The following is a 24,798-nucleotide window of genomic DNA, read 5'->3' on the forward strand; positions in this document are numbered from 1 at the left end:
ATAAACTTCCTCACTCTATTCTTTCCGATTCTTCCCTTCAGGCTTTCAAAACAGCTGTTCACCACCACCTCTTATCTTCCCCCATCCAAATCCTCGATCTTTTCTACCCCCGATAATCCACCCAAGCCCACTTCCTTCAATTCTCCTGCTTTCCTTCCTGAAAGTCCCTTTAATGTCCATCTTCCCCTCGCCATGTTCCCCGTCCCATCCCCATCCCTCTCCCTTCCACAGTTCACCTGTGTCTGTTCCCCAATGTTTTGTCCCTTCCACTCCCGCCCCTCTTGTCTCATGCCTCCTTGCTGTGAGTTGTGTGTTAGCTCTCATACGAGCCTCGACCAAGGTATACAAAAAAAAAAAAAAAAAAAAAAAACGATGGTTATTGTGAGGAAACACGAGTTGGGAAAATATAAAATAATTACAGGGGATGGGATGTTCCTTTCCCCATACTACAAGGGTGAAGATATGTATCTTGGTAGAGGATACTATAAACCTAAGAGACAAAGGGGTGTTGGACATCAATTTAGAGGAGATGGGATAAATGATACTCTAATGGGTATTGGTTCAACTATTCTTAAACATAAAGATCTAATTGGTTCAACTGCTTCTGCTGTGGGAAATGTAGTAGGTTCTGTAAAGAGCATAAAAGATTCCCAGAAGGAATCTCATAAATTACAAGCAATAAAAGAAATTAAGAAAGGCAAAACTCAGTTGTCCCCCCAAGAACGACAGAAAATAATTCAAATACTTGGATCAGGGTTTCAAAAGTTTTAACATCTTTTTTCCTAAATAAATACAAGTATGGAAGCAATTGATAGTATCTATGATTTGGATGATACTATTATTATCTCAAACTCCACTAAAAAAGAAGATTACTCCAAGGTAAATGCAATAACTGGAACAGACTGGAATACGAATGGTACAAAAAGTTTTGAAATAAATAATCAACAAACCTATGTGAATCTCTCCGAAAGTTTCTTGTTGTGTAAATTTAAATTCACTAAAGCTGGGAATAACACAAACGCAACACTTGTAAATGATTTCTTCTGGAAAATGTTTGATAGTGTGCGTTTGTATATTGGAACACAAGAAGTTGAAGCAGTTGATTATATCTCTGCTGTATCTGAAATGATGAAATTTACACTCTATACATTCAGTGATAGAATGGGAAAGCGGTCTGTCGAAGGTTTTATTCCTGATATGTCAACGGGAACAAACACAGACCTTGGATGTACTCAAAGGAAAGGAACGTATAATGATGATACAAAAGCAGAAAATAGTTTTACTGTGGCAGTTCCTCTTAAAGGTATATTTGGATTTTGTGATCATGATAAAATTCTGTATGGTCTTAAAATTAGATTTCAACTACAAAGGAATGATAATGAAAATCGATTGCTTTTTGGTGTTGGTAATGCTTTTAGTGATCAGAATAAATTTGTAATTGAGGAGATGAGTTGGTATATCAGTGAATATACTCCTAATCTTAAAACAGAAGAGATGTTGAATCGAAGACTTAACTCAAAGAAACCACTCAGTGTATCATACCTCAAAAGAAGATGTCAACACGTTAAACTCAACCAAACTACTTACACGTGGAATCTGGGTGTTCTGGAAGGAAAGCCACGATATCTGTGGATGATTTTTAAAAAGCCAGATGGTGATACTGCGACTGATAAGAATAATGCATTGAGTGATAATGCTAAGGTGAAACAACTTCGTGTTTCTCTAGATGGAACATTTTATCCACGAGATAGATTGGAAATTAATTGGGAAAAAAATGATTTTGCTGAAGCATACAAGTCTTACCAAAAGGTGTGTGAAAGTAATGGAAATAAAGAACCTATTTTGGATATGACAGCATTTAAAAGTTTGTATACAATCTATGCGTTTGACCTGAGCGCTCAAAAGGAAACTATAAAGTCTAATCGAGTGGATACTTCCCTATACATTGAAAGAGGAGAGAGTGAAGAAGTTGATACATATTGTTTGCTTTTGGAAGAAACAGAATTGCAGATTAATACAGATAATGGTGTGATGATTAGTCTCACATAATTTTTTGTTAAATAAATGAGTGGCAAAGTACCAACTGGGGTATATGTTAATCAAATCAATCTTCATAAACTATCATCTTGTGTTCAAAATCAAAAGCCTTGTACGATTAACGTTAATCCAATTCAGAGAAAAGCAGCAGTAAGAATTGATGTTTTGCTTACAAGAGAACAGGTTAAAATCTTGAATGACACTGGCTCACTTAAAATTAAAATGACAAAACCAATGTTGAAAAAATATTAAATAAGAGAGACGAGTGGAGGATTTCTCCCATTTCTAATTCCTTTGTTTGCTGGTTTAAGTGCGGTTGGAGCATTGACGGGTGGTATTTCAACAGCGGTGAAAACTGCCAACGAAAGGAAGGCTCAACTCCAGGCTCAAAAATAATTGGAAAGACATAACAAAGAGTTGGAGAAACAAATTAGTGGAAGTGGTGCAATTGTAGATTTTGCTGAAAAACTTGAAGGTCTGCCTGATAAAGCGAGATTGTTAGTTGGAAATATGCTTTCTTCTATAGCACAAGCAGGTGTAAAATTAACGAAAAGAGGTAATGGATTATATCTTTCTAATAAATAAATGAGCATTGATGAGTGGTTGAAAGAATGTGGAAAGAATACAACATCAAATTTACAACTTGTCAAATATTGTAAGAAATTAAAAATTCATAATGTGGTTATTTGTATGAGAGATATGATAAAGCTGAATGTCTAAACTTGGTGTTTGCAGCTAAATCTTGTGTCCTAAACCCATCACTATCTCTACCCACTTTACCCAGTCGCACCCAACTGTCCCTGGACTCTGTATCCTTTTCTCCTGACAAGGTGGAGAGCTTGCTTTCAAACCTCGAGTCAGATTCTGCAACCGGTCCAGACGGCATCAGCCCACGTGTCCTCAAAGCCTGCTCTTCTGCTCTTGCTCACCCTCTCTCTGTTCTATTCACCCTCTCATTTTCCCAAGGTCATCTGCCATCTGCTTGGAAATCTGCTAACATCACTGCCCTGCATAAAAAAGGTGCAAACACAGATCCCTGTAACTATAGACCAATCAGCCTTCTCCCAATCATCAGCAAGGTTATGGAATCCATCATCGCTTCAGACATGAAATCCTTCCTCTTCTCCAATGGCTTGATTTCCAATCATCAATTTGGTTTCAGACCAGGTCACTCTACCCTAGATATGCTGCTACTGCTCTCCCATCAATGGATGGAGGTCCTCAATGCCAGACAGGAAATCCGAGCCGTATCCCTGGACATATCACGTGCTTTTGACACAGTCTGGCACCCTGCCCTACTCACCAAACTCTCTTCCCATGGTATTCAAGGCCATCTCCACTCATGGCTCGCAGACTTCCTCTCCTGTCGCAGTCAACGTGTGGCCCTAAATGGAGTTCTTTCATCCCCTCTTCCTGTGCAGGCTGGAGTTCCTCAAGGTAGCGTTCTGGGCCCTGTTCTTTTTCTGGTTTTCATCAATGATCTCTCGGACTCTCTGGAAAATCCTCTATTTCTCTTTGCTGATGACTCCACCCTCTGCCGCACCATCTGTCATCCCTCAGACCGGCAAGCAGCAGCTTCTTCGCTCACTGCAGATCTGGATAAAATCACAAACTGGTCCAACACGTGGAACATGTCTTTCAATCCACACAAATCTCACACTCTCACTATGTCTCTTCGAAAGGACCGTTTACAAAACCCCCCCATCCACTTTCTCAACAATCCTCTGGAAGAAGTCTTTTCTTTCAAGCTTCTGGGTCTCACTATCTGCCATGACCTTTCCTGGGAAAGTCACATTTCCAACCTTGCCTCAAAAGCCAGTCGCCGACTGGGAATCCTCCGTCGTGCAAAGTCCTTCCTCGGCCCTCTTGAGCTCCTGACCACTTACAAAGCTTTTGTCCGTAGCCTGATGGAGTACTGCTCTCCCCTCTGGGCTGGTGCTCCTGCCTCCCACCTTTCTCGACTTCACGCTGTCGAAACCAGGGCTTTTAAGATCATTGGCATCTCCCGCAATGAAGCTGAGTCTTTGGGCCTCTCACTCAATCACCGCAGGTTGGTCGGTGGTCTTTCTGTCTTCTACCGACTCCTCTCCAGCCTTGCCCCCCTGCTCTCTCTGCGATTTGTCCCAACCACATTTCCACAGGGCGCTCAAGGTCCGCCAACAACCCCCTTCTGGTAAAACTACCAAAATCACGAATCACTGCTCATCTTCACTCTTTCATTCCTCTTTTTTCCCGCCTTTGGAATAAACTTCCTCACTCTATTCTTTCCCATTCTTCCCTCCAGGCTTTCAAAACAGCTGTTCACCACCACCTCTTATCTTCCCCCATCCAAATCCTCGATCTTTTCTACCCCCGATAATCCACCCAAGCCCACTTCCTTCAATTCTCCTGCTTTCCTTCCTGAAAGTCCCTGTAATGTCCATCTTCTCCTCGCCATGTTCCCCGTCCCATCCCCATCCCTCTCCCTTCCACAGTTCACCTGTGTCTGTTCCCCAATGATTTGTCCCTTCCACTCCCGCCCCTCTTGTCTCATGCCTCCTTGCTGTGAGTTGTGTGTTAGCTCTCATACGAGCCTCGACCAAGGTATACAAAAAAAAAAAAAAAAAGATGAATTAACAAATGTTCCGAAACATACAAAGAATATTATTATGAACTTAGAAGATAATAATGGGAACGGTTCTCATTGGGTTTGTATTTTTAAATGTCAAGACAAATATTATTTTGATAGTTTTGGTCTTCCACCACCTGTTGAAGTCATAAAATTCTTACAGAATGGTGTTTATCAAACATTTCAAGTCCAAGAATTAAATTCCAAGTGTTGTGGTCAATTATGTCTACATGTGTTATTTCAACTCAACAAAAATAAAAATTTTTATGATATTATTTTTAATCTAATATAAATGACTTATGTTGGTAAAGATGGTTCTATCTTTGGTGTATCTCAAGAACTGGATATTGATTTATCAAATTATTACACAAAGGCACAGGCTGAACGACATAAATATAATATAACCAAAAATATTAACATGAAAAATGCTTATAAATTAAAAAATTATCCAAGCCCGACTGACGCGAATGACTTGGTGAGATTAAGCGATTTATCACAATATATATCCTTAAATAAAACGGCCGTGTATTCCAAAGATACAGAAGTGTTGATATTATCTCCAGGTCATACAGAATTCACAGTTCGAATTAAAATAATTTTTTATAAAGAACAGCGTATCGTTTGTATGAGAATAGAACAATGGGGGTATGATATGAATGATTTAGGGTATAATTGGTCATTTAAAATTAACCTCGAAGACCTGGAACAATTAAATCAGTCTCGTAAGGAAGAATATTATCCACTTGGTATCGAGAATGAGTTTTGTGGGGCCACGATTAGTAAACAACAAATAAAAGAATTTAATAAGGGTAAATATAATCATAGTTTTGCCCTTGTTTATCTCATGAAAACCGAAAAAACAGAATTATATATAATAAGTAAGGAAATACAAAATGATTTAACTATGGGAATATGGGGAGGTGTTTCGTGCCATAATATTATTCTAACATATATTTCTAATACATAAATGACAGCAAGAAGGCTTCAAGAAAATTATCATTTCTGTGTTCAAGCATACCTTCAAGAAAAGGGTATTCGGTATTTTAATAAATATTTTCTTCAACATAAGAATGAGGTATTTTCAATAAAAGATTGGCATTATGCTGATGTTGATAAACCGACAACTTTAGATTTAATTAGAATGTTAAATAATGAAAAAATTATAAAGTTAAGAAAAGGTAAGGGTCTTTTAGAAATTCAAAAGAAATTTTATTGGTTTCCGGTTGTAAAAAAAATTATTTTGGATACAGGAATAACAAGAAATCCTGATGAATATATGTATGATATTCTATGGGGTGTCAGCAATTCAAGGATAATAAGGGATGAGGAAGGAGTTGAAGAAGAGAGGGAAGAGGAGGAAAAGGAGAAGAGAGAGAAGGAGGAGAGGGAGAAGAAAGAGAAGGAGGAAAAGGAGAAGAGAGAGAGGGAGGAAAGAGAGAAGAGAGAGAGGGATGAAAGGGAGAAGAGAGAGAAGAGAGAGAGGGAGGAAAGAGAGAAGAGAGAGAGGGAGGAGAGGGAGGAAAGAGCGAGACAAAATAAATATCAAAATATGGAAACCAGTGAGATTAAAAAAAGATTGGTGGTATTACAGAAAATAACTCAACCCGCCGAGGAGGAAAACAAAGAATTGACAAGTCTATTTGCAATATTTTCTTCAAGACTATTGACATCGCCAAGCTATTCATTTTAATTCAAGTTTTTCATTTTTATTTTTTTTTTCTTAAATAAATGGAGGAGAGAGTGAAGGCATTTCTAAGGATTCTTTATGTTTTAAAAATTAAGATTTAAATGTGCATGTTGGAAACTAAAAAGGTTTTTGCACTCTGCAGGAATTTTTCACATAAATAAATGAGTTATTGTCTCAAATGTAAAAAGAAAACTAATACTAAAAATATTTCATATATTAAAAGTAAAAATAACAGGGTTATACAAAAAGGTATATGTTTGGTGTGTGGTTCAAAAAAAAAATCAATTTATCTCCAAACACAAACGAGGAGGAGATATACAAAAGTTTTTATCAGGAAGTAAATTTACAACTACTGGTTAACCAGGGGAATTACATCCTCCAGGGTATTCTTTCTGTGGTCCAGGCACAAACTTGGATAAAAGATTAGATGAGGTAGACAATCCTAAATTCTGGAGTAAGCCTATCAATAGAGTTGATGAAGTGTGCATGAGACACGATATTGATTATGGGAATACCACAACGTTGGAAGAAAAGCATGAAGCCGATAGAGAAATGTTGTATAATTTGTCTCTGATACAAAATCCAACCTTGAGAGAAAAGTTGATCGGTTCATTGTGAAGAAGATGATCAGTGCTAAATTGAAACTTGGTCTTGGAAATTCAAAAAACTTATAGGCTCCAATGATGTTATTAAGACTGAAGAGCAATTAGCTGATGAATTACATAAACCAATATTCACAAAGTTTCAGAGAAGGAAAGTTTATTCCAAGGAAGTTGATTATATCTGGTCTGCTGATTTGATTGAACTTAATAATGATAAGGGGTACAAGTATGCTTTAACCGTTATTGATTTGAGGAGTAGATACGCATGGATTTCCCCATTAAAAAACAAAACAGGTAATACTCTTATGTTAGCCTTTCAACAGATATTTAATAAAAGTAAGAGAAAACCGAAAAAATTGTGGACTGATGAGGGTAGAGAGTTTTATAACAAGACATTTATGAATTTTCTAAAAAATAACAGTATTACATTATACAGTACCTTTAATGAAGGGGAGGCAGTTGTTGTTGAACGTTTTAATCGTACCTTAAAAGAGAAACTATATAAAAATTTCACACAACTCGGTTCACAACAATGGTCATCTTTTATTCAGGATATTGTGGATAAGTATAATGACATGATTCACACGTCAACAAATATGAAACCATCAGAAACATTTACAAAATTAAAATATGAAAAAGAGATTAATGTCAGAAAACCTAAGTTCAAAGTTGGTGATATCGTAAGAATATAGGTGGAAATCTCATTTTGAAAAAGGTTATATTAAAAGATGGACCAACGAGCTTTTTAAAATTGTTGATGTAATAGATACGGTTCCTTGGACTTATAAGATATATGATTTGGAAGGGGAAGAGATTTTAGGTTCATTTTATTCACAGGAATTACAAAAGACAAAGATAAATTGAAATTTTTTGACTCCACCCCTTTTTGACTCCACCCACACAAACACCACACAAGCCCCGCCCACACAAACCCCACACAAGCTCCACACAAACCCCACACACACAAAAACTCCACCCCACACAAACTCCACACACACACAAACCCCTCACAAGCTCCACCCATATTCCTCATATTCACATAATTAGTGATTAGTTAATTAGTTCCCCACACACAACATGTTTATTTAATTAAAAAATTATCCACCCATCCACACAAGCTCCACTCATCCACCCATCCACCCATCCACCCATCCATTTATCCACACAAACCTCATCCACATAAGCCTCATCCACATAAACCCTGCCCACATAAGCCCTGCCCACACAAGCTCCACCCACATAAACCCTGCCCACATAAACCCTGTCCACATAAACGCCCTCCCACAAGCCCCACCCACTTTAGCCCCGCCCACACAAGCCCCGCCCACACAAGCCCCACCCACACAAGCCCCACCCACACAAGCCCCGCCCACACAAGCCCCACCCACACAAGCCCCACCCCCCTCATTTCCCCTGTGCGCCCCCACCTTTGACCCACCACCTCCCTCATCCCACCCCCACCCTTCCCCACACACACACATGGGGAGGGGAGGGATGGGATGAGGGGGTGATGGGTCATTGGGGGAGCGCACCTACCCCCCCCCAACCCCTCCCTCTCCTTCATGTCTTGCTCCTCTTCTTGAAATTCAAAATCAAGTAATTGTAAACAAAACAAATATAATTTATTAATATTGAAAATATTAAATATTCATTTGCGAGAATGTATAATCTTTCCCAGCAATCTTCTTCAGATGTCTTGTGATTTCGAAACTCAGACACCATATTCTGTTTTGAAACAAAAAGTGGATAATAATTAGTTTTTATAAAGATAATTACATGGTAATATGAGTAAGCCTGGTGTTGGTTCTAAGTTCAAGCCTCGTTGACCACTGAATTAACACACCAGCCTCGTTGACCACTGAATTAACACACCAGGAGCCTGTCATCCTTTCAAGGCGAATAAAATGAATTCCAGTGTACTGGCAAAACCGCGTCCAAACTAATGATGCAACCAACATAAGACAACATTCTAAAGAGAGAGTGATATTAATAATAATTCAGAAACATTTACCTCCAGAAAATCATGTGTTGTACAAGATTGCTTCAACAGCTGATGTTGTGTGATAGTGCTGAAAAAAAAAAAAATAATAAGTCAAGGGTATAGATGAAGAGACAGACAGAGAGAGATACAAAGAGACAGACAAACAGACACACACACACACACACACACACACACACACACACACACACACACACATATATATATATATATATACACACACACACACACACACACACACACACACACACACACACAGACACACAGACACACATATATTCATTATATATATATATATATATATATATATATATATATCTATATATATATATATATATATATATATATATATATATATATATATATATATATATATATATATATATATATATATATATATATACACACACACACGTGTCTCACCATTGGTTTAATTCATTCGAGATCAGAGGCCGTGATAAGACCGCACCAGTCATTATAAATTTTTTTAATTCTCTTCTAAAATCATTGACCTCTTCAATAAGACCATTCATTTGATGCACCTCGTCGTGATATGAAAACTCAACTTCTTCCAAGGACCTGTCAAGAAAAAAAAAAAAAAATTATATATATATATATATATATATATATATATATATATATATATATATATATATATATATATATATATATATATATATATATATATATATATATATATATATATATATCAGAATTATCATGATTTAATTTATAATCATTTGCTTCATCGTTCAAAGAGGAACCAACTTACCAACTTTGTAGTGAGCTGTTGTCTTCATCGGAAGAGAGTGAGTCCATGTCTCTGGGCCGTGATAAGATGTCGTGTCAGTCTTTAAAAATATTTTTCAATTCTCTTCTAAGATGATTGACCTCTTCAATAAGAGCATTAATTTCATGCACCTCGGGAAGAAAGATCGCTCATGTCTCAGTTGTAAAAATGAAAATCCCGTCTAGCAGAAACTTTGTCTGGCGAATCACTTATAAGGCAACGACGAGGAAATTACCTAAGCATTGGGTGCGGCCACAGGAAATGACAGCTTGGAAAATAACTGGGAGATATATTTTCAAAACATACTGAAAATGCCCTAAAATGGTTTTGATTCAAATGTTTTCAGTTCGTGTTCTGAGATAAAATATAAACACGAGACCTTGTCTCACAGAATAGTTCCTGTTTTTCTTTTCACAGCACGATCGTGTCAAAAAAACACTTCCTCATTTTCACGGCATGAACTGAAAACATTTGAAACAAAACTTTTTTTTATGGCGTGGTTTATACACAACAATGATTTGCAACTCGGGCGGTGGCCAGATGAGAGCATCAAGAGAAGTTTATCATTTCGTAATGGCACAAAAGGGGTATCTTAAAAAATATAAAGATTAAAATGTTTTGTTTTTCAATATTTTAGATGGGGATTATTGTGCAAAGAAAATTAAACTATTGAAGTAATTTGGAAATGAACAAATCTTTATAGGTTCAATGAGTGAGCTGTTCAACCCCCAGGTGTTCAATTCAATGAGGTTCAACCTCCAGGTTAAAAGGGGAGACAAATAAATATACCTTGGGATAGCCTGGTTATATATATATATATATATATATATATATATATATATATATATATATATATATATATATATATATATATATATATATATATATATATATATATATATATATATATATATATATATATATATATATATATATATAGATATTTATATTTATATATATATATATATATATATATATATATATATATATATATATATATATATATATATATATATATATATATATATATATATATATATATATATATATATATACCAACAAAGCTTGGTGTTGGCTAAGCCTGGTGTTGACTTAGTGGTTAGGGTGGCGGCTTGGGATCCCAGTGTCCTGAGTTCAAGCCCCGTTGGCTGCTGAATTAACACCAGGGGTTGACTCAGCCTGTCATCCTTCCGACGTCGGCGAAATGAGTGCCAGTGTACTGGTCCCGGTGTATGCCCCGGTTAGAATAGGTGTACCATATCCCTGTGTGTCGTAAGAGGCGACCAGGGTTGGCGTCAGGAAGGGCATCCGGCCATAAAACATTGCCTCACAAAAAGCCAAACCCCTGCACAGCAGGGAAAAATGGCTGTAAAAAAAAAAAAAACGGATAAAAAGGGGGTTTATTTTTAGGGGAAAAAAAATAGGAATCGCTGAAAATCCCCCATTCATTTACATGGGGAAAAGTGAGCCAGAACCAGTATATCCACCCAACTCCCCCCCAAAAAAAAATTGTTAGAGAATTTTTTTTCATTTCTACATGTTTTAAGTGATTTCCAACCCTCCCCCCCAAAAAATGTTACCCCCCCCCCAAAAAATAGAGAATTTTTTTTTTGCATTTCTACATGTTTTAAGTGATTTCCAACCCCTCCCCCAAAAAAATTGTTACCCCCCATAAAAAAATTGTTTGAGTTTTTTTCATTTCTACATGTTTTAAGTGATTTCCAACCCCCCCCCCCCAAAAATAGAGAATTTTTTTTTTGCATTTCTACATGTTTTAAGTGATTTCCAACCCCCCCCAAAAAATGACATCATGATCTGTAGGGAGAGTAGGGAGCAGGCTGAATCGAGCCTTGAGAGGTGGAGGTACGCACTGGAGAGAAGGGGAATGTTAGTCAGTAGGAGTAAGACGGAGTACATGTGCGTAAATGAGAGGGAGGGTGGTGGTATGGTGCAGTTGCAAGGAGTTGAGGTGGGGAAGGTGGATTGGTTTAAATACTTGGGATCAACTGTCCAAAGTAACGGAGAGTGTGGGAGAGAAGTGAAAAAGAGAGTGCAGGCAGGATGGAGTGGGTGGAGAAGAGTTGCAGGAGTGATTTGTGACAGAAGGGTAGCTGCAAGAGTGAAGGGGAAAGTATACAAGACGGTAGTGAGACCAGCTATGTTGTATGGTTTGGAGGCGGTGGCACTAACAAAAAGACAGGAAGCAGAGCTGGAGGTGGCAGAGTTAAAGATGCTGCGATTCTCGTTGGGAGTGACGAGGATGGATAGGATAAGAAATGAGTGTATTAGAGGGACAGCACAGGTAGGACGGTTTGGAAACAAAGTGAGAGAGGCAAGATTGAGATGGTTTGGACATGTGCACAGGAGGGAAACGGAGTATATCGGGAGAAGGATGTTGAAGATGGAGCCGCCAGGCAGGAGGAGAAGAGGAAGGCCAAAGAAGAGGTTCATGGATGCGGTGAGGGCGGACATGCGGGTGGTTGGAGTGTCAATGGAAGATGTGGAGGATAGAGCGAAATGGAGACGGTTGGTCCGCTGTGGCGACCCCTAACGGGAGCAAGCCGAAAGAGGAAGAAGATGTTTTAAGTGATTTCCAACACCTCCCCCCAAAAAAATTGTTACCCCCCCCATAAAAAAATTGTTTGAGATTTTTTTTCATTTCTACATGTTTTAAGTGATTTCCAACCCCCCCCCCAAAAATAGAGAATTTTTTTTTGCATTTCTACATGTTTTAAGTGATTTCCTACCCCCCGCAAAAAAATTGTTACGCCCCCAAAAAAAATTTAGAGAAAAATTTTTTTTTTTGCATTTCTACATATTTTAAGTGATTTCCAACCCCCCAAATAAATTGTTTGAGAAAAAATATCTTTTTGCATTTCTACATGTTTTAAGTGATTTCCAACCCCCCCAAAAAAATTGTTACCCCCCAAAAATTTAGAGAAAAAATTTTTTTTTGCATTTCTACATATTTTAAGTGATTTCCAACCCCCCCCCAAAAAAAATTGTTTGAGAAAAAAATATCTTTTTTTGCATTTCTACATGTTTTAAGTGATTTCCAACCCACCCCCAAAATGTTCCCCCCCAAAAAAAAAATAGAGAAATTTTTTTTGCATTTTTACATGTTTTAAGTGATTTCCAACCCCCCCCCAAAAAAAAATTAAGAGAAAAAAAATTTTTGCAATTTTTTTTTCAACAAAATTTCGATTTTTTGGGGGCATTTTTACATTTTTTAAGTGATTTCCAACCCCCCCTCCAAAAAAAATGGTGGACAAAAGAACTATAACTCTGTCAGCACTGTTGACATCATATTTAATGAATAATGGGGCTGTCATACCTTGACGATTTAGCCAACCTTTGCTGATTTATGAAAAATTTGCCTAATACGCTGGCACACGTCGAATACGTTATGGGTAGGTTTTGTATACATTAAGAGCACGCTGAAAAACACTGCCATAAGTCATAGTACGCTGGCTTTAGTCGTTGAACTCTGTGGTTTTTCTCAACTTTTCGTATGCTTAAAATTTTACGACGTACTCGGCGTTTGGCTCACACGTTCCGCTACGCTGGCCATAAGGTTTAGGCACGTTATGCGATCGTTGACACACGTTATTTATATGTTACTCATATGTGGAAACACGCTGAGGTAACATTTGCGTACCCGAAACTTATTCATAAACTCCAGGTAACGTTTTATAAGCACGCTATATGAACGTTGTTCACAGCTCGCAACGTGCTTCTAGAAAGTTTCTCATACATCGAAACACATCAAAGTAATGTTTAGGGAACCCGTGACTTATTTATAATTTACGAGTAACGTGCTTGGGAATTAGTTGCAGAGCATGTCCTACGAACAAATACGTATGTAGACGTATTTGACGTCTTCAGGACGACCACAGAACTTACTGAATGCGTTTCTAACAAACAGCTGACGTAGAATGACATATTCGCAGCAATTTGGGGAATTGGTATATAAAAAGGGCCTTCACAGGAGGAACCCGTCTTTTTTTAGACTTTGTGGTGAGTACATGTTGATGTCATTCCGAGAGGTGGAGGATACGGCAAGGCTGAGACAATACCTACCTGTCCTCGAACATCAACATGACCTCATCGAGTTGACACTGCACCAGTTGCGTGCCAATAGAGCCGGGAGAAGAAGACGTGAACGGAGGAGAAGGAACTGGGTCAGACCATGGATCGGGAGGCGACGCCATTACGGCATATATGACCAGCTCATGGTGGAACTCCGGAACGAGGACCATGCATCCTTCATGAACTTCCTGCGAATGCCTCCAGCGATGTTCGACGAGCTGCTAGCCAGAGTGGGTCCAAGCATAACCAAGCATTATTATGAAATCATTTCAATAGTCCAGTGGAAGCGATTTAACTCTTTCAATGGAAACGATTTCAATTGCCGAGCACCAGCGTCCAAAAACAATAGGCGAGTGACAGCAAGTTAACTCGTTCAATGGAAACGATTTGAATTGTCTTGCACCAGCGTCAAAAAACAATAGGCGAGTGACAGCCGTTTATTAAAATAGTTTAGTGGCAGTCAATGGATAGCAAACGTTACGTAATCGTAAACGATGCGCTCCCACGTTATGCATGCGCTTGACTTTCGTTGGGTATAGGCTGTGGACGCCTAAAACACGATAAGCAATCGTTGGTATCACTAATATATAAGTTATCGAAGCGTTCTGTGTTCATTACTAGTACATTATGCATTTGTCAAAGTCTTTTTTGATAATTTCAATAGTAAAACAAAGAAATATTTCATCTTCGGAATGAGGAAAAAAATTAGCCCTTTCAGAACATCGAACAATGATGCAAAGTATTCTCCTATTCGTTGACGCAACGAGGATCCATCATCCCCCACAGCCTCCACATCACGCTCACATACTACTACTGACATAGACATACAGCTACTACGAATGCTACTACCACTACTACTACTACTACTACTACTACTACTATTATTACTGTCACGCACACCTACTACTAGTAATAGTACTGCTATTATTGATACTACCGGCATTCACATCTACTCACCATGGAGTCTGGAACAATGATGGGTTTTTATTGTGAAGCCCATTTGTAGATACCAATTCCTCAAAACGCTGCCAATACGCCAGTACACTGTAGAAGTAAGTTAGAAACACTTTCAGTAAGTTCTATGGTTGTCTGGAAGACGTCAATTTAATTTGTCTACATACGACAATGTGCGTTTTACATACGTTACAAATAGGTTCATAGCATGTTACTCAAAGGTTAGAAGCACATTTTACTTAGGTTCAAAACATGCTACTCATCGGGAAAACGCACGTTACTCTTACGTTCATAGCACGCCAGTCATTGTTTCAAGGCCAGTTATACATAGTTTCAATGCACGTAACTCATAGTTTCCAAGCACGTTAAACATAGGCTAAGCTGACGCTACTCATTTGTTCAAAGCACATTACTCATCGATTAGAAATTTGGTTTCAAGTAATTTAGCCATTACCTTGACATGCTTCGACTTATGAGTAACCTACAAGTAATGTGTGTTCGCCGTGTTTAAACGATCGTGGAACGTGCTTGGAACAGATGCCAACGCATGCGAAACGTGTGAGCCTTACGTCGAGTACGTCTTAAAATTTTCAGCATGCTTGAAATTTCACGACGTACCAAACGGACTAGGTAATATGCCAGCATACTTCAATGATTTCCAGCATACTCTAAACATGTACACAACTTACCTGTAGCGTATCTGACGTGTGTCTAGCGTTGTAAACACATTTTTCATAGAATGGCATATGCTGGCAAAATCGTCAAGGTGTGACTGCGATGTTGACACTTCAAATTCTCAGGCAGTTTTGATTTCAATCGGCGTCCGGAAAGTTCTTAACTGGCTACGCCACGAGTTCGCCGGCGATACGTATAGCACGCAAAGGGTAAGTTAAACTCTCGTTTGTCATAGGTTTTGAACGCCGACTACAAGGTAAGCATTCGTTGGTAAAAGTTATGTATAACACAACGAAACATAACATATTAGTAGTGCCCATTACTAATATGTTATGCAAACGATCAACACGTTATGAATACGCCAAAAACTTAAAAAAAAAAAAAAAACATCAAAATTTCAGCGTACACCAACGTTTTACATACATTTTTATACGTTGCCATTGCTGCCTAAAACGTCAAGGTGTGATATATATAAGGTTCACTTGAGTGACCCAGCAGTATTGGCGGCGGAGGTTTTGCACTCTCCCGAGTGCTTCCTCTCTAGTTTGTTTGTGTTTGTTTGAGTGTTTGTTTGTAGGCACGATAACTCGAGAACGGAAGAAGCTACCAATGTCAAATTACACCACGTGATTCAGGAGGGTGATGGCTAGCGCTGATTAGATTTTGGTCAAAATCTGTCAAAGGTCAAGGTCATAGTGAGGTCAAAGATAATTCCGTAAATTCACGTGGAGAAATGGAGTATTTTTGCTTCGCTCGACGTTACAAGTTCATTTTAACTTCGATTTTAATTTTGTCTTCAGTTTTTTGCGATCGCTGAGGACGCTTAAAACTCGGTTGTCGAAATTCTGGTAAAAATCGGATGTTTTGGAGACGTTTTAAGATTGTATAAAAAATATTTCACTCGACGCGTCACGGGTCGTCCCATGATGCAGTGCGCTCGAGCAGACGCGTCGTTGAGTCACGTAATGTTTTTCCGTGTATGCGCTGACGGTGTTTACAATACAGATGGTGTTAAAAAGTCATTTTTTATCCCAATAAAGGTTATCGTCACATGCCTGACTCGCTTAGTCGTCGGATTATGTAAAGATTGTTGGTGGATGGCTGAGTATTACGGTTTTGTGACTTTGATAAAATAATATTGAATAATTGCGTGGAGAAATGGAGATTTTTGCTTCGCTCGACGTTACGAGTTTGTTTTCACGTCGATTTTAATTTTGTCTTCGGTTTTTGCGATCACTTAGGACGCTTAACACTCGGTTGTCGAAATTCTGGTAAAAATCGGATGTTTTATGAGATTTATGTCGGGTGTCGTATCTGACTGAGGTATTATGCACTGAAGATTATGCTAATGAGGGGGATTGTAACACACGGCATTATGCGCTCGTTAAGTCATCTCTATCATCTCAGTAGAGATGACCTAATAATAAGTCTCGAAGTCTGTCCGTACGTCCGTCCGTCCGTCCACAATCAAACCGAGTGGAGACAAATAACCAATAGTGGAATGGATAGAGGTCGATGAGACATGCACAACGATATAACTTTCAAGGTCGTCCAACGTCGAGGTCAATGTCACAAGGCGGTCAAAGTTGCGAAAATCGTCGATTTCAAATCGTATCTCCTCCCTCATTTATCAAGAGAGATCAAATGTTATTAGTGATTCAGATACTATGGACTATTATCTAGAACAACACGAGCCATGTTTTTTGAAATTTGCTCTCGTTCCGATTTGAAAGCACTTCAAACTTCGCTCTGATTCCCCGTATGGGCCGTTCATAAAGTACATACAAAAAAAGTGTTAAATTAAGAACCAGAACTCTCCGAGACAAATATTATATTCGAAGCTTTTGTCAGATTTAACTAAAACAATGGAACACAAGTTTATATGCACACTTGATTTCATTTATGACATTAACATTGTCTTGAATGTCAATTTGTACTTTTATTTTCATAAATGACGTGCTGTGATATTAAAAGAAAAAGGTAAATTACACCGCTAGGGACTGCTTCGTCATGACTTACAAACATCGGTTCATAAGGAACTGCTGGCTTTGCAAGCGATTAGCGATGTATGAGGGGGTGGGTGGGTGGTTTATAGCCCGCGTACGGCCTGAGACAGGGGTGGGTGGTTTAAAGCCCACGTACGGCCTGAGACGGGTGGGTGGTTTAAAGCTCGCGTACGGCCTGAGACGGGTGGGTGGTTTAAAGCCTGCGTATGGCCTGAGACGGGTGGGTAGTTTAAAGCCTGAGTACGGCCTGCGTACAGGGGTGGGTGGGTGGTACGACGGCTGCATACATACTTTATGAAAGTGGTGTCAGACTACATGAAAGCGTTTCAGAAGATGAAGGTGAGCCTGTCGTCATCACGAGGGGGAAAAATATCCCCGTTCACAGGAACATTTTAGACGTGATGTTGAATCCGTGGACGTCAATAATTGTTCCATATTACTGTATTGCCATAGTTAATAATTACTGATGCATTTGAGATAAATCTACAGTTCGTTGTAATCTTCAAGTATTGTGATGTGATATGAGACACATATGGGGGTGGGTGGGGGTCACTGGCCTACATACAGAGGGGGTGGGTGGGGGTCACTAGCCTACGTACAGAGGGGGTGGGTGGGGGTCACTAGCCTACATACAGAGGGGGGTGGGTGGTTTTGAAACCCTGAAGTAGAGCGTACGTACTTTATGAACTGCCCCTATTCCAGTCTGGCACAGAGTTACTTACTTTCGACCTCTCGCAGAGATGACCGGCACTCCCGCTCGGGGGGATTTTTTTAAAGTCAATTTCAATCCTGTCTTCCCTTTTGGTAACGGTTAAGTATGTTTAATACTCAGTTGTCGAAATTCTGGTAAAAATCGGATGTTTTATGAGATTTATGTCAGGTGTCATATCTGAGGCTTAACTGAAGATTATTCTAATGAGGGGGATTGTAACACATGGCATTATGCACTCGTTTTAAAGTCAATTTGCATGATAATCATATCTATGTTTGGGACAGTACATGTTGAACAAGATTTTACTGACAACTTTAAATTTTATTGATATTATAACATTTAGTAAACTGAATGTTCATTCCAACATAATATATATTTAATTTCCAATACATTATGAGTAGTTCACAATATGTGCTGTTTGAAAATTGCATAGTCTATGCCAAATGTCAATCATGTATCGGTTGGCTGCTGCTGCCATATAGATTAGCTGGGGTGAGTTAGCAATTGCAGTTGAGAAATGTGTTGAATCCACGGCATGTATTTTCACATACAAGTTTATAGATTAATTAAAAGTATAAGATAAATTAACTTGTCAACTTGATCTGCTGTAGGATTCACCTTTTGTGGCTCTTAACCGTCAAGTTTACGATTTCGTAAGTACCAGTCTATGACTGCTTGTTGTTTCCTTGATTATATTTTTCTTTATTCCCTTTAGCTTCTTATCACACCTTTCAATGTTATTATTATCAATATATGTAAAAGCATAAGACTGATCTCAAACCCACAAATTCACTCATGACCTTTCCACCCAACTCATCCTTAAACTTACCAATAACCTTTTTATTATTTGATGAAAACAACATTCTATCAGACTTATAACTACTTGTATCATATATATCAATATTATCAATCATATCCTCATATACATCACTTGTCTTAATTTCTGATATAAAACTATCTGTATCCATATATAGCAATGACACATCATCCTTATACTTTAATTTTAAATTATTATAGTAATAGTCATACATTAAAGACTTTGACCACTCAAGAATTGATGTTCCGATATAAATAGGTTTATCCATTTCAATACTCTCTTTTTTCAAATGAATAGCACAAAAGTTATCTGAAAATGCCTCCGCTCGTTCTAAACTTGGTCTATTAATTAACTTTGAAGCCTGTTTCCAAGATGTAGAAAGTCATGTTTTGTTGATTCCTAACATTTTCCAGTCTTTCCAAATACAGCATTATTCATTAGTTTATAAAAGTCCTTCTCAAAATCTGTTTTTGCTTCTGTTCTCCTTTTTTGTATTAAAATCAATATATTTCTTTAACCAATGACTTTGTTTAAATTTCAAAATTCGATGAATTTTTCTCACTCTCAACCCAGCAGATAAATATTGTCTCAAGCTCCTTTGATGTAAAACATAACTTTCTTTATCATTTAATGTTGTAAGTAGTTTTTCGGAAGATTTACCTTTTATATGAAATGACTGTTGGTAATCACTTAACCATTCTTTTCTTGGGCTTTCTTTATCATGGGCATAAGGTAGGTCTTTATGTCTGTTATGAAGTTCTTCTGGATATTTTAAATCAACCTCAAAATAATGTCCAACTTCACCTTCATCCAATTATTTTGAGAGGAGATAACAATGTCAAGTTAAACTTTTTCATAATGTTTTTCTTTAACCCATTTAAGTTTTCCAGAAGGTAAAGATTGAGACATAGCCCACCCATACAAATTGTTAGCATCATAATACATCAGGTCATAGTTATCCTCATTCTTATTATAATCAGGAAGATATTTGTTATTTGCTTTAGCATATCTTTTGGAACATACTCAAGATATTCCTTCTCTTTTAGCCTTCTCTATCATGAAAAGCATATCTATATCACTGATTAATTCCAAATTTTGTTTTGTCATTTTTAACATAGAACTCCAAGACAAGCACAGGGCTGTGTAATAGTGAACGGGGTCTAATCCATTATAATTTTTATTATGACAGACTGTTCTAAAAGTTTCAAATACATCAACCAATAACAATACATCAGTTTTAAGATACAAATCCTGATATTCTCCAAGAATCTTTATATTAAACTTCTCCCAAACCTTTTTAGTTTCTGTATAATCTCTATCGGAAATATGAGTTTTATTTAACTTTCCATAGAAACTTTCCCTTGAAGGAAGTTGTGTTTCTTTGAACTTCTCAAATGAATCCATATAGTCATACGGATATATTCCCTTTTGTGATAAGAGATCAATTTCTTCTTGATTTGAGAAATGTAATTTAAGATTCGGGAAGTTTTTAATATTTGATACTAAATTAGATAATGGACTTGACATCTTGTATATTATTTCCGAGTTTGTAGTTTCGTGTCGCGCTATCTTCGACTTTGTTCTGCGCTCGAGTAACATGATATTCGGCTTACATTATCTCAAAGACCATATGAGGTGCATGGTACAAAAAAAGTTAATAAAATGGTTCCGAAACAGTGAAATGGTATTCCACTTACTGCATTAAAATAAAATTATTACTGATACTCTGCATCAGTTCCTTTCTCAAACACACCCACTCCAACATGTCGCGCAGAGCGTGGGTTATGCTCGTAAACTTGTATGTGTCAAGAAATCTGATATGGGTTATGGGGGATGTATGAATTATTTTTGTGAATGAGATGTATTTTTGATCTGTGTTAGGAATGGCAGAAATATCTCCAGATGTCTTTGAAAGTTCCTTTATAAATAGATGTGTGTCATAGTGAGAGTTGTGAAGAAAGACAGGAATAAAATTTGGAGGCTCGTAATTAAGATTACAATGGGAATGAGCTGGACCTCTATATTTACCAGTAAGATGACAGTGATCCCTAACCTTGACCTCTCCCTCAATTTTCTCCTCACAAATATGACATAATGTTCTTTCAAAATCCTTTTTCTCTCCCTTTGTTAATGACATTGGTTTATAGGTTTTCACCATTATTTCTCTTAGTCTTATACAGTCTTTTTCAAATCATCTTAGAAACTCCTCTGAGACATCTTCTCCTCTATAAAGTTCTAACTTGTTGTTTTCATCACCGACAGATGATTTGATATAATAACAGAAAGCACAAGGAGGATGTTTTGATATTTATTTGTGTATGATTTATTTGGATTTGGAGAAACAGTATCTATCTTTTCAAGGATACTTTCAATATCAGCATATATCACAAATGGATGTTTTATAGATTTGTTAAAATCTTTGAATGATATGTTTGAACCTGCTTTTGGTAAATTGATTACGGTTGATTTATGATTACTGCAATATTTTGAATGTTGATTTAATCGTTCTTTTGCATGAAAGGAGTTGAGATATCTCATCCAAGGATACCTTTTACATTTTCTCTTGTGTAGTTGTGATTTGGTTAATCTTGATAAATTTTTGATGAAAGCACAATGTGATTTTTCCTTTGAAGTAAAGCAGAGAGATCATTGTGTGTTTCATCATTTTTATAGTTGTTTGAAATTTTTAATATCTGAACTTTGTTTGTATCCATTAATCCATATACATTAACAGATAGATTTTATTCATTTTCTCAAATTTAGGAATATCTCTCAATGACATTGGAGACTTTAAATCTTTAACATGGAATGTATTCTCGTATTTCTTATAATGTTCAACCCTTTCAGGTTTCCATTGTGGAGGATGTAAGTGAGCAAGAACAGAGAATAGAAAACACTTTATTATCTTTGTTTTGAATATTAACAACCGCTTTATTAAGTTTGATCTCTTTTGGGAAATCAATATAAGAAGAAGCTTGAAGAGGATCTGATTTTAAGATGTGTACATCTAAAAAGATTATTTTTGTCATAGTAAATCCACTACCTACTACAATGTTATCAACATCTTGTTCTTGTCTCTGGAGTTCATCAGAAACATCACATTTTACAAAATCTTGAAATGATGAGATAAAGTGAGGGTTTGTTCTCATATATGGACTAGTTTCATCGTCTTATCTTACCATTTTCAATTTTACTCTCATATAAAACTTAAGTTTTCATTTCACTTCATGTGTTTTTAATTATAGTTTCAATACTTTGTTTTACCATATCAACAGCTTCCATGATTGAAGATGGTCCAGGGTCTTGAAAATGAAACAATCTTATTTTATATGCCCTTTAAATGCCCCATCAGTGTTTTCAATGGAGAATTATCTCCTCTTTCTTCATTGTTCTTGGGTTTTCATGATTGAAGATGTTTATTATAATTTTTTTGAAAGAATATCCTTATCACATCTATCACAATGTTTTATTTATTGTTCAAGTCGAGATATTTGTCTGAAAAGATTGAATGTATGTTTGTTGGTTTGAAGGTGTTTTTTATAATATTTATATTCGTGATTACAAACATCACAGTACATTATATTCACCATATTTATATAATAAAACTTTGCTTAAAATAAAATGTTCTTGATGAAAATTTCGTTTAATTTATAAGTGAATCTGTGCTTCAAACCATTTTATTCTCCAACATTTTTCACTTAATAAATACAATGTATCAAGACACAAAAGACAAGTTTCAATAAATCTCTTCATTTGTAAAAGATACTGAGAAATATGTCAAGGATGTAAAATTAAACAAAGATAAACACAACAACTCTTGTATAAAAACAATTATGGTGAATAATATGAGTTCTTCAATTTCCTTCAGTTGAAGGGCTTTAAGTATATCTGGAAGAACATCAATTAAAGTATCTCTAACAAAAGTTTCTCCTCTCCTTCTGGTAATATATTCAAAACTAGAAAAAGCAATGAAACAAGAAAAAGTATCAAAAAATAAAAACCTTATGGATGAAGCTTCAGAAAGAAAAGATAAGACCATTTGTAATATGCAAGGAGAAATTTGTACTTTTTTCAACAACCCTAAAGATGTAAATCCTGATGTAATATAGGATGTTAATATATCAGGTGAAATGACATTTCGTTCAATAGTAGTTAAGGATCATCTTAAAATTACCTTTAATATTAAAAATGTAGTAGTTGAATCTGTTAATGAAAAAAAGTATATAGATATAGATGGTAATGTTTTTTCTACTAATTAAATATGAGTCATGATTCAACTGAAGATTTTGAAGATTATGAGAGTGATGACAGTTATGATACCGAGAGTTTGTGTTCAAATGACAGTTATGATACTGAGAGTTTGTGTTCAAATGACAGTTATGATACTGAGAGTTTGTGTTCAAACGATAGTTATGAAAGTCGTTTTTTGGATGATTGTGAAAGTACCGAAGATGATACCAAAGTTGAATTTTAGTTTCGGTAACGTTTTACTTTATAAATATGCTAGATTTTGAGCCTCTTGAATTCCCTGATTCTCCATATGACACATTTGAGAATTGTCCTGCGTGTGAAAGACGGAGATTAAACACGGAGACGTGTGAAAGTCAAAAGCCTATAAATAATGTATATTCTATGATTATCTTCTAATTAATGATAATAAAAAATATTAAAAGGAAAATAATTCTTTTAGATTTACACCAAAAATGAATTACTTTACAAGATTGATTAGAGAAATGAATGTAAAGTATGAGGGTGATAACACACCTTTCCTTACAATGGAAGAAACTAAACGTATAAGAGAAATGTTTAAAGGATTGCTGTTATATATTCATCAGGATTGTCATTTTCAGGGAAATAACACAAGATATTGTATAAATAAAATAATGGATTATCTTGAAATTAATCCTGAGCTGAGGAAAAAATATAGAGTTTCGAAAAAAGCCAATAATAAATTAAATAACCTGTTTTCCAAATATATAAATGAATGATTTTTTACCCATTTGGACAAATAAGATAAAATTTAACAACCATAAAAATCTTCCAAATTCATTAAGATGTCTCATAGTTGGTTCAAGCGGATGTGGTAAAACCTGCTTACTTTGAAAGATGCTCCTGACTCCCAACTTTTTAGATTATGATAATTTATTAATTTTCAAAAGTGGAGTTTTCAACCTGAGTATCAACTACTCTCACAAGGTTTTAATGCTGGTCTTCAAAAAGAAGATATAATCGGTTTATTTAAACTTCAAAACAAACTAAATGATTACACAATTGAAGATATAATACAACTATTTTGTGATACAGAGAGATAGAAAAATAAATCAAAACCGATAACTTGTATTCTTCTTGATTATACAGATGATATACCTTCTCCCCTAGATTTGGATAAGTCAAAAAAGAACCTCGTTATCTTTGATGATTGTGTTAATGAGAGAAACCAAATGGTAATGGATAGCCACTACATAAGAGGGAGACATTCTTCTTGTAATTGTAGTTATCTTCGTCAATCATACTTTCGACTCCCTCATTGTTCCATCAGAAAGAATGCTAATACTTTTATTTTATTCAAGTTAAATTCAATAGATATAAACAATTTTTGGAGCGACAGTTGTTCTACATTATGCAGTAAAAAGGAATTTGGGGATTATATGAAACACATGACTGAAAAATATAAATATATTGTGAAACAAGATGAGATATTAAGGCATATATTTTTTTATTTTAAAAACAATTACATATATAAATGACAAGTATTATTCGAAATCTTGTGGGTAAATCTGCTTCTGGATAAAACTTTCATAAATCAAGGTTCTGGTATAGTA

The 24,798-nt window shown here is 36.4% G+C and overlaps 1 protein-coding gene and 1 long non-coding RNA gene across 3 annotated transcripts in view; one reads left to right on the forward strand and one right to left on the reverse strand.

The window, feature by feature from the left end:
* The window catches only part of LOC147035066 (uncharacterized), a 143,244-nt gene that overhangs the window by 108,389 nt on the left and 10,057 nt on the right, over positions 1-24,798 (forward strand). Inside the window, exon 3 of one of the 2 annotated variants that reach the window (XM_085892893.1) lies at positions 18,771-18,812. The exons of the other annotated variant lie outside the window; for it this stretch is intronic. Coding sequence (XP_085749019.1) covers positions 18,771-18,812 — 42 coding nt within the window. The remainder of the gene's footprint in view (positions 1-18,770; positions 18,813-24,798) is intronic. 2 annotated transcript variants of the gene reach the window in all.
* Positions 8,511-9,469, reverse strand: LOC147035067 (uncharacterized). Its single transcript, XR_015061091.1, has 3 exons — positions 9,357-9,469; positions 8,946-9,003; positions 8,511-8,659 (listed from the first exon to the last, which is right to left on the reverse strand). It is a non-coding gene; the product is annotated as an uncharacterized LOC147035067 (long non-coding RNA).

The sequence above is a fragment of the Eptatretus burgeri genome, chromosome 1, assembly GCF_056783735.1.
Source record: "Eptatretus burgeri isolate ZD-2024b chromosome 1, Ebu_testis_v1, whole genome shotgun sequence".
NCBI lineage: Eukaryota > Metazoa > Chordata > Myxini > Myxiniformes > Myxinidae > Eptatretus > Eptatretus burgeri.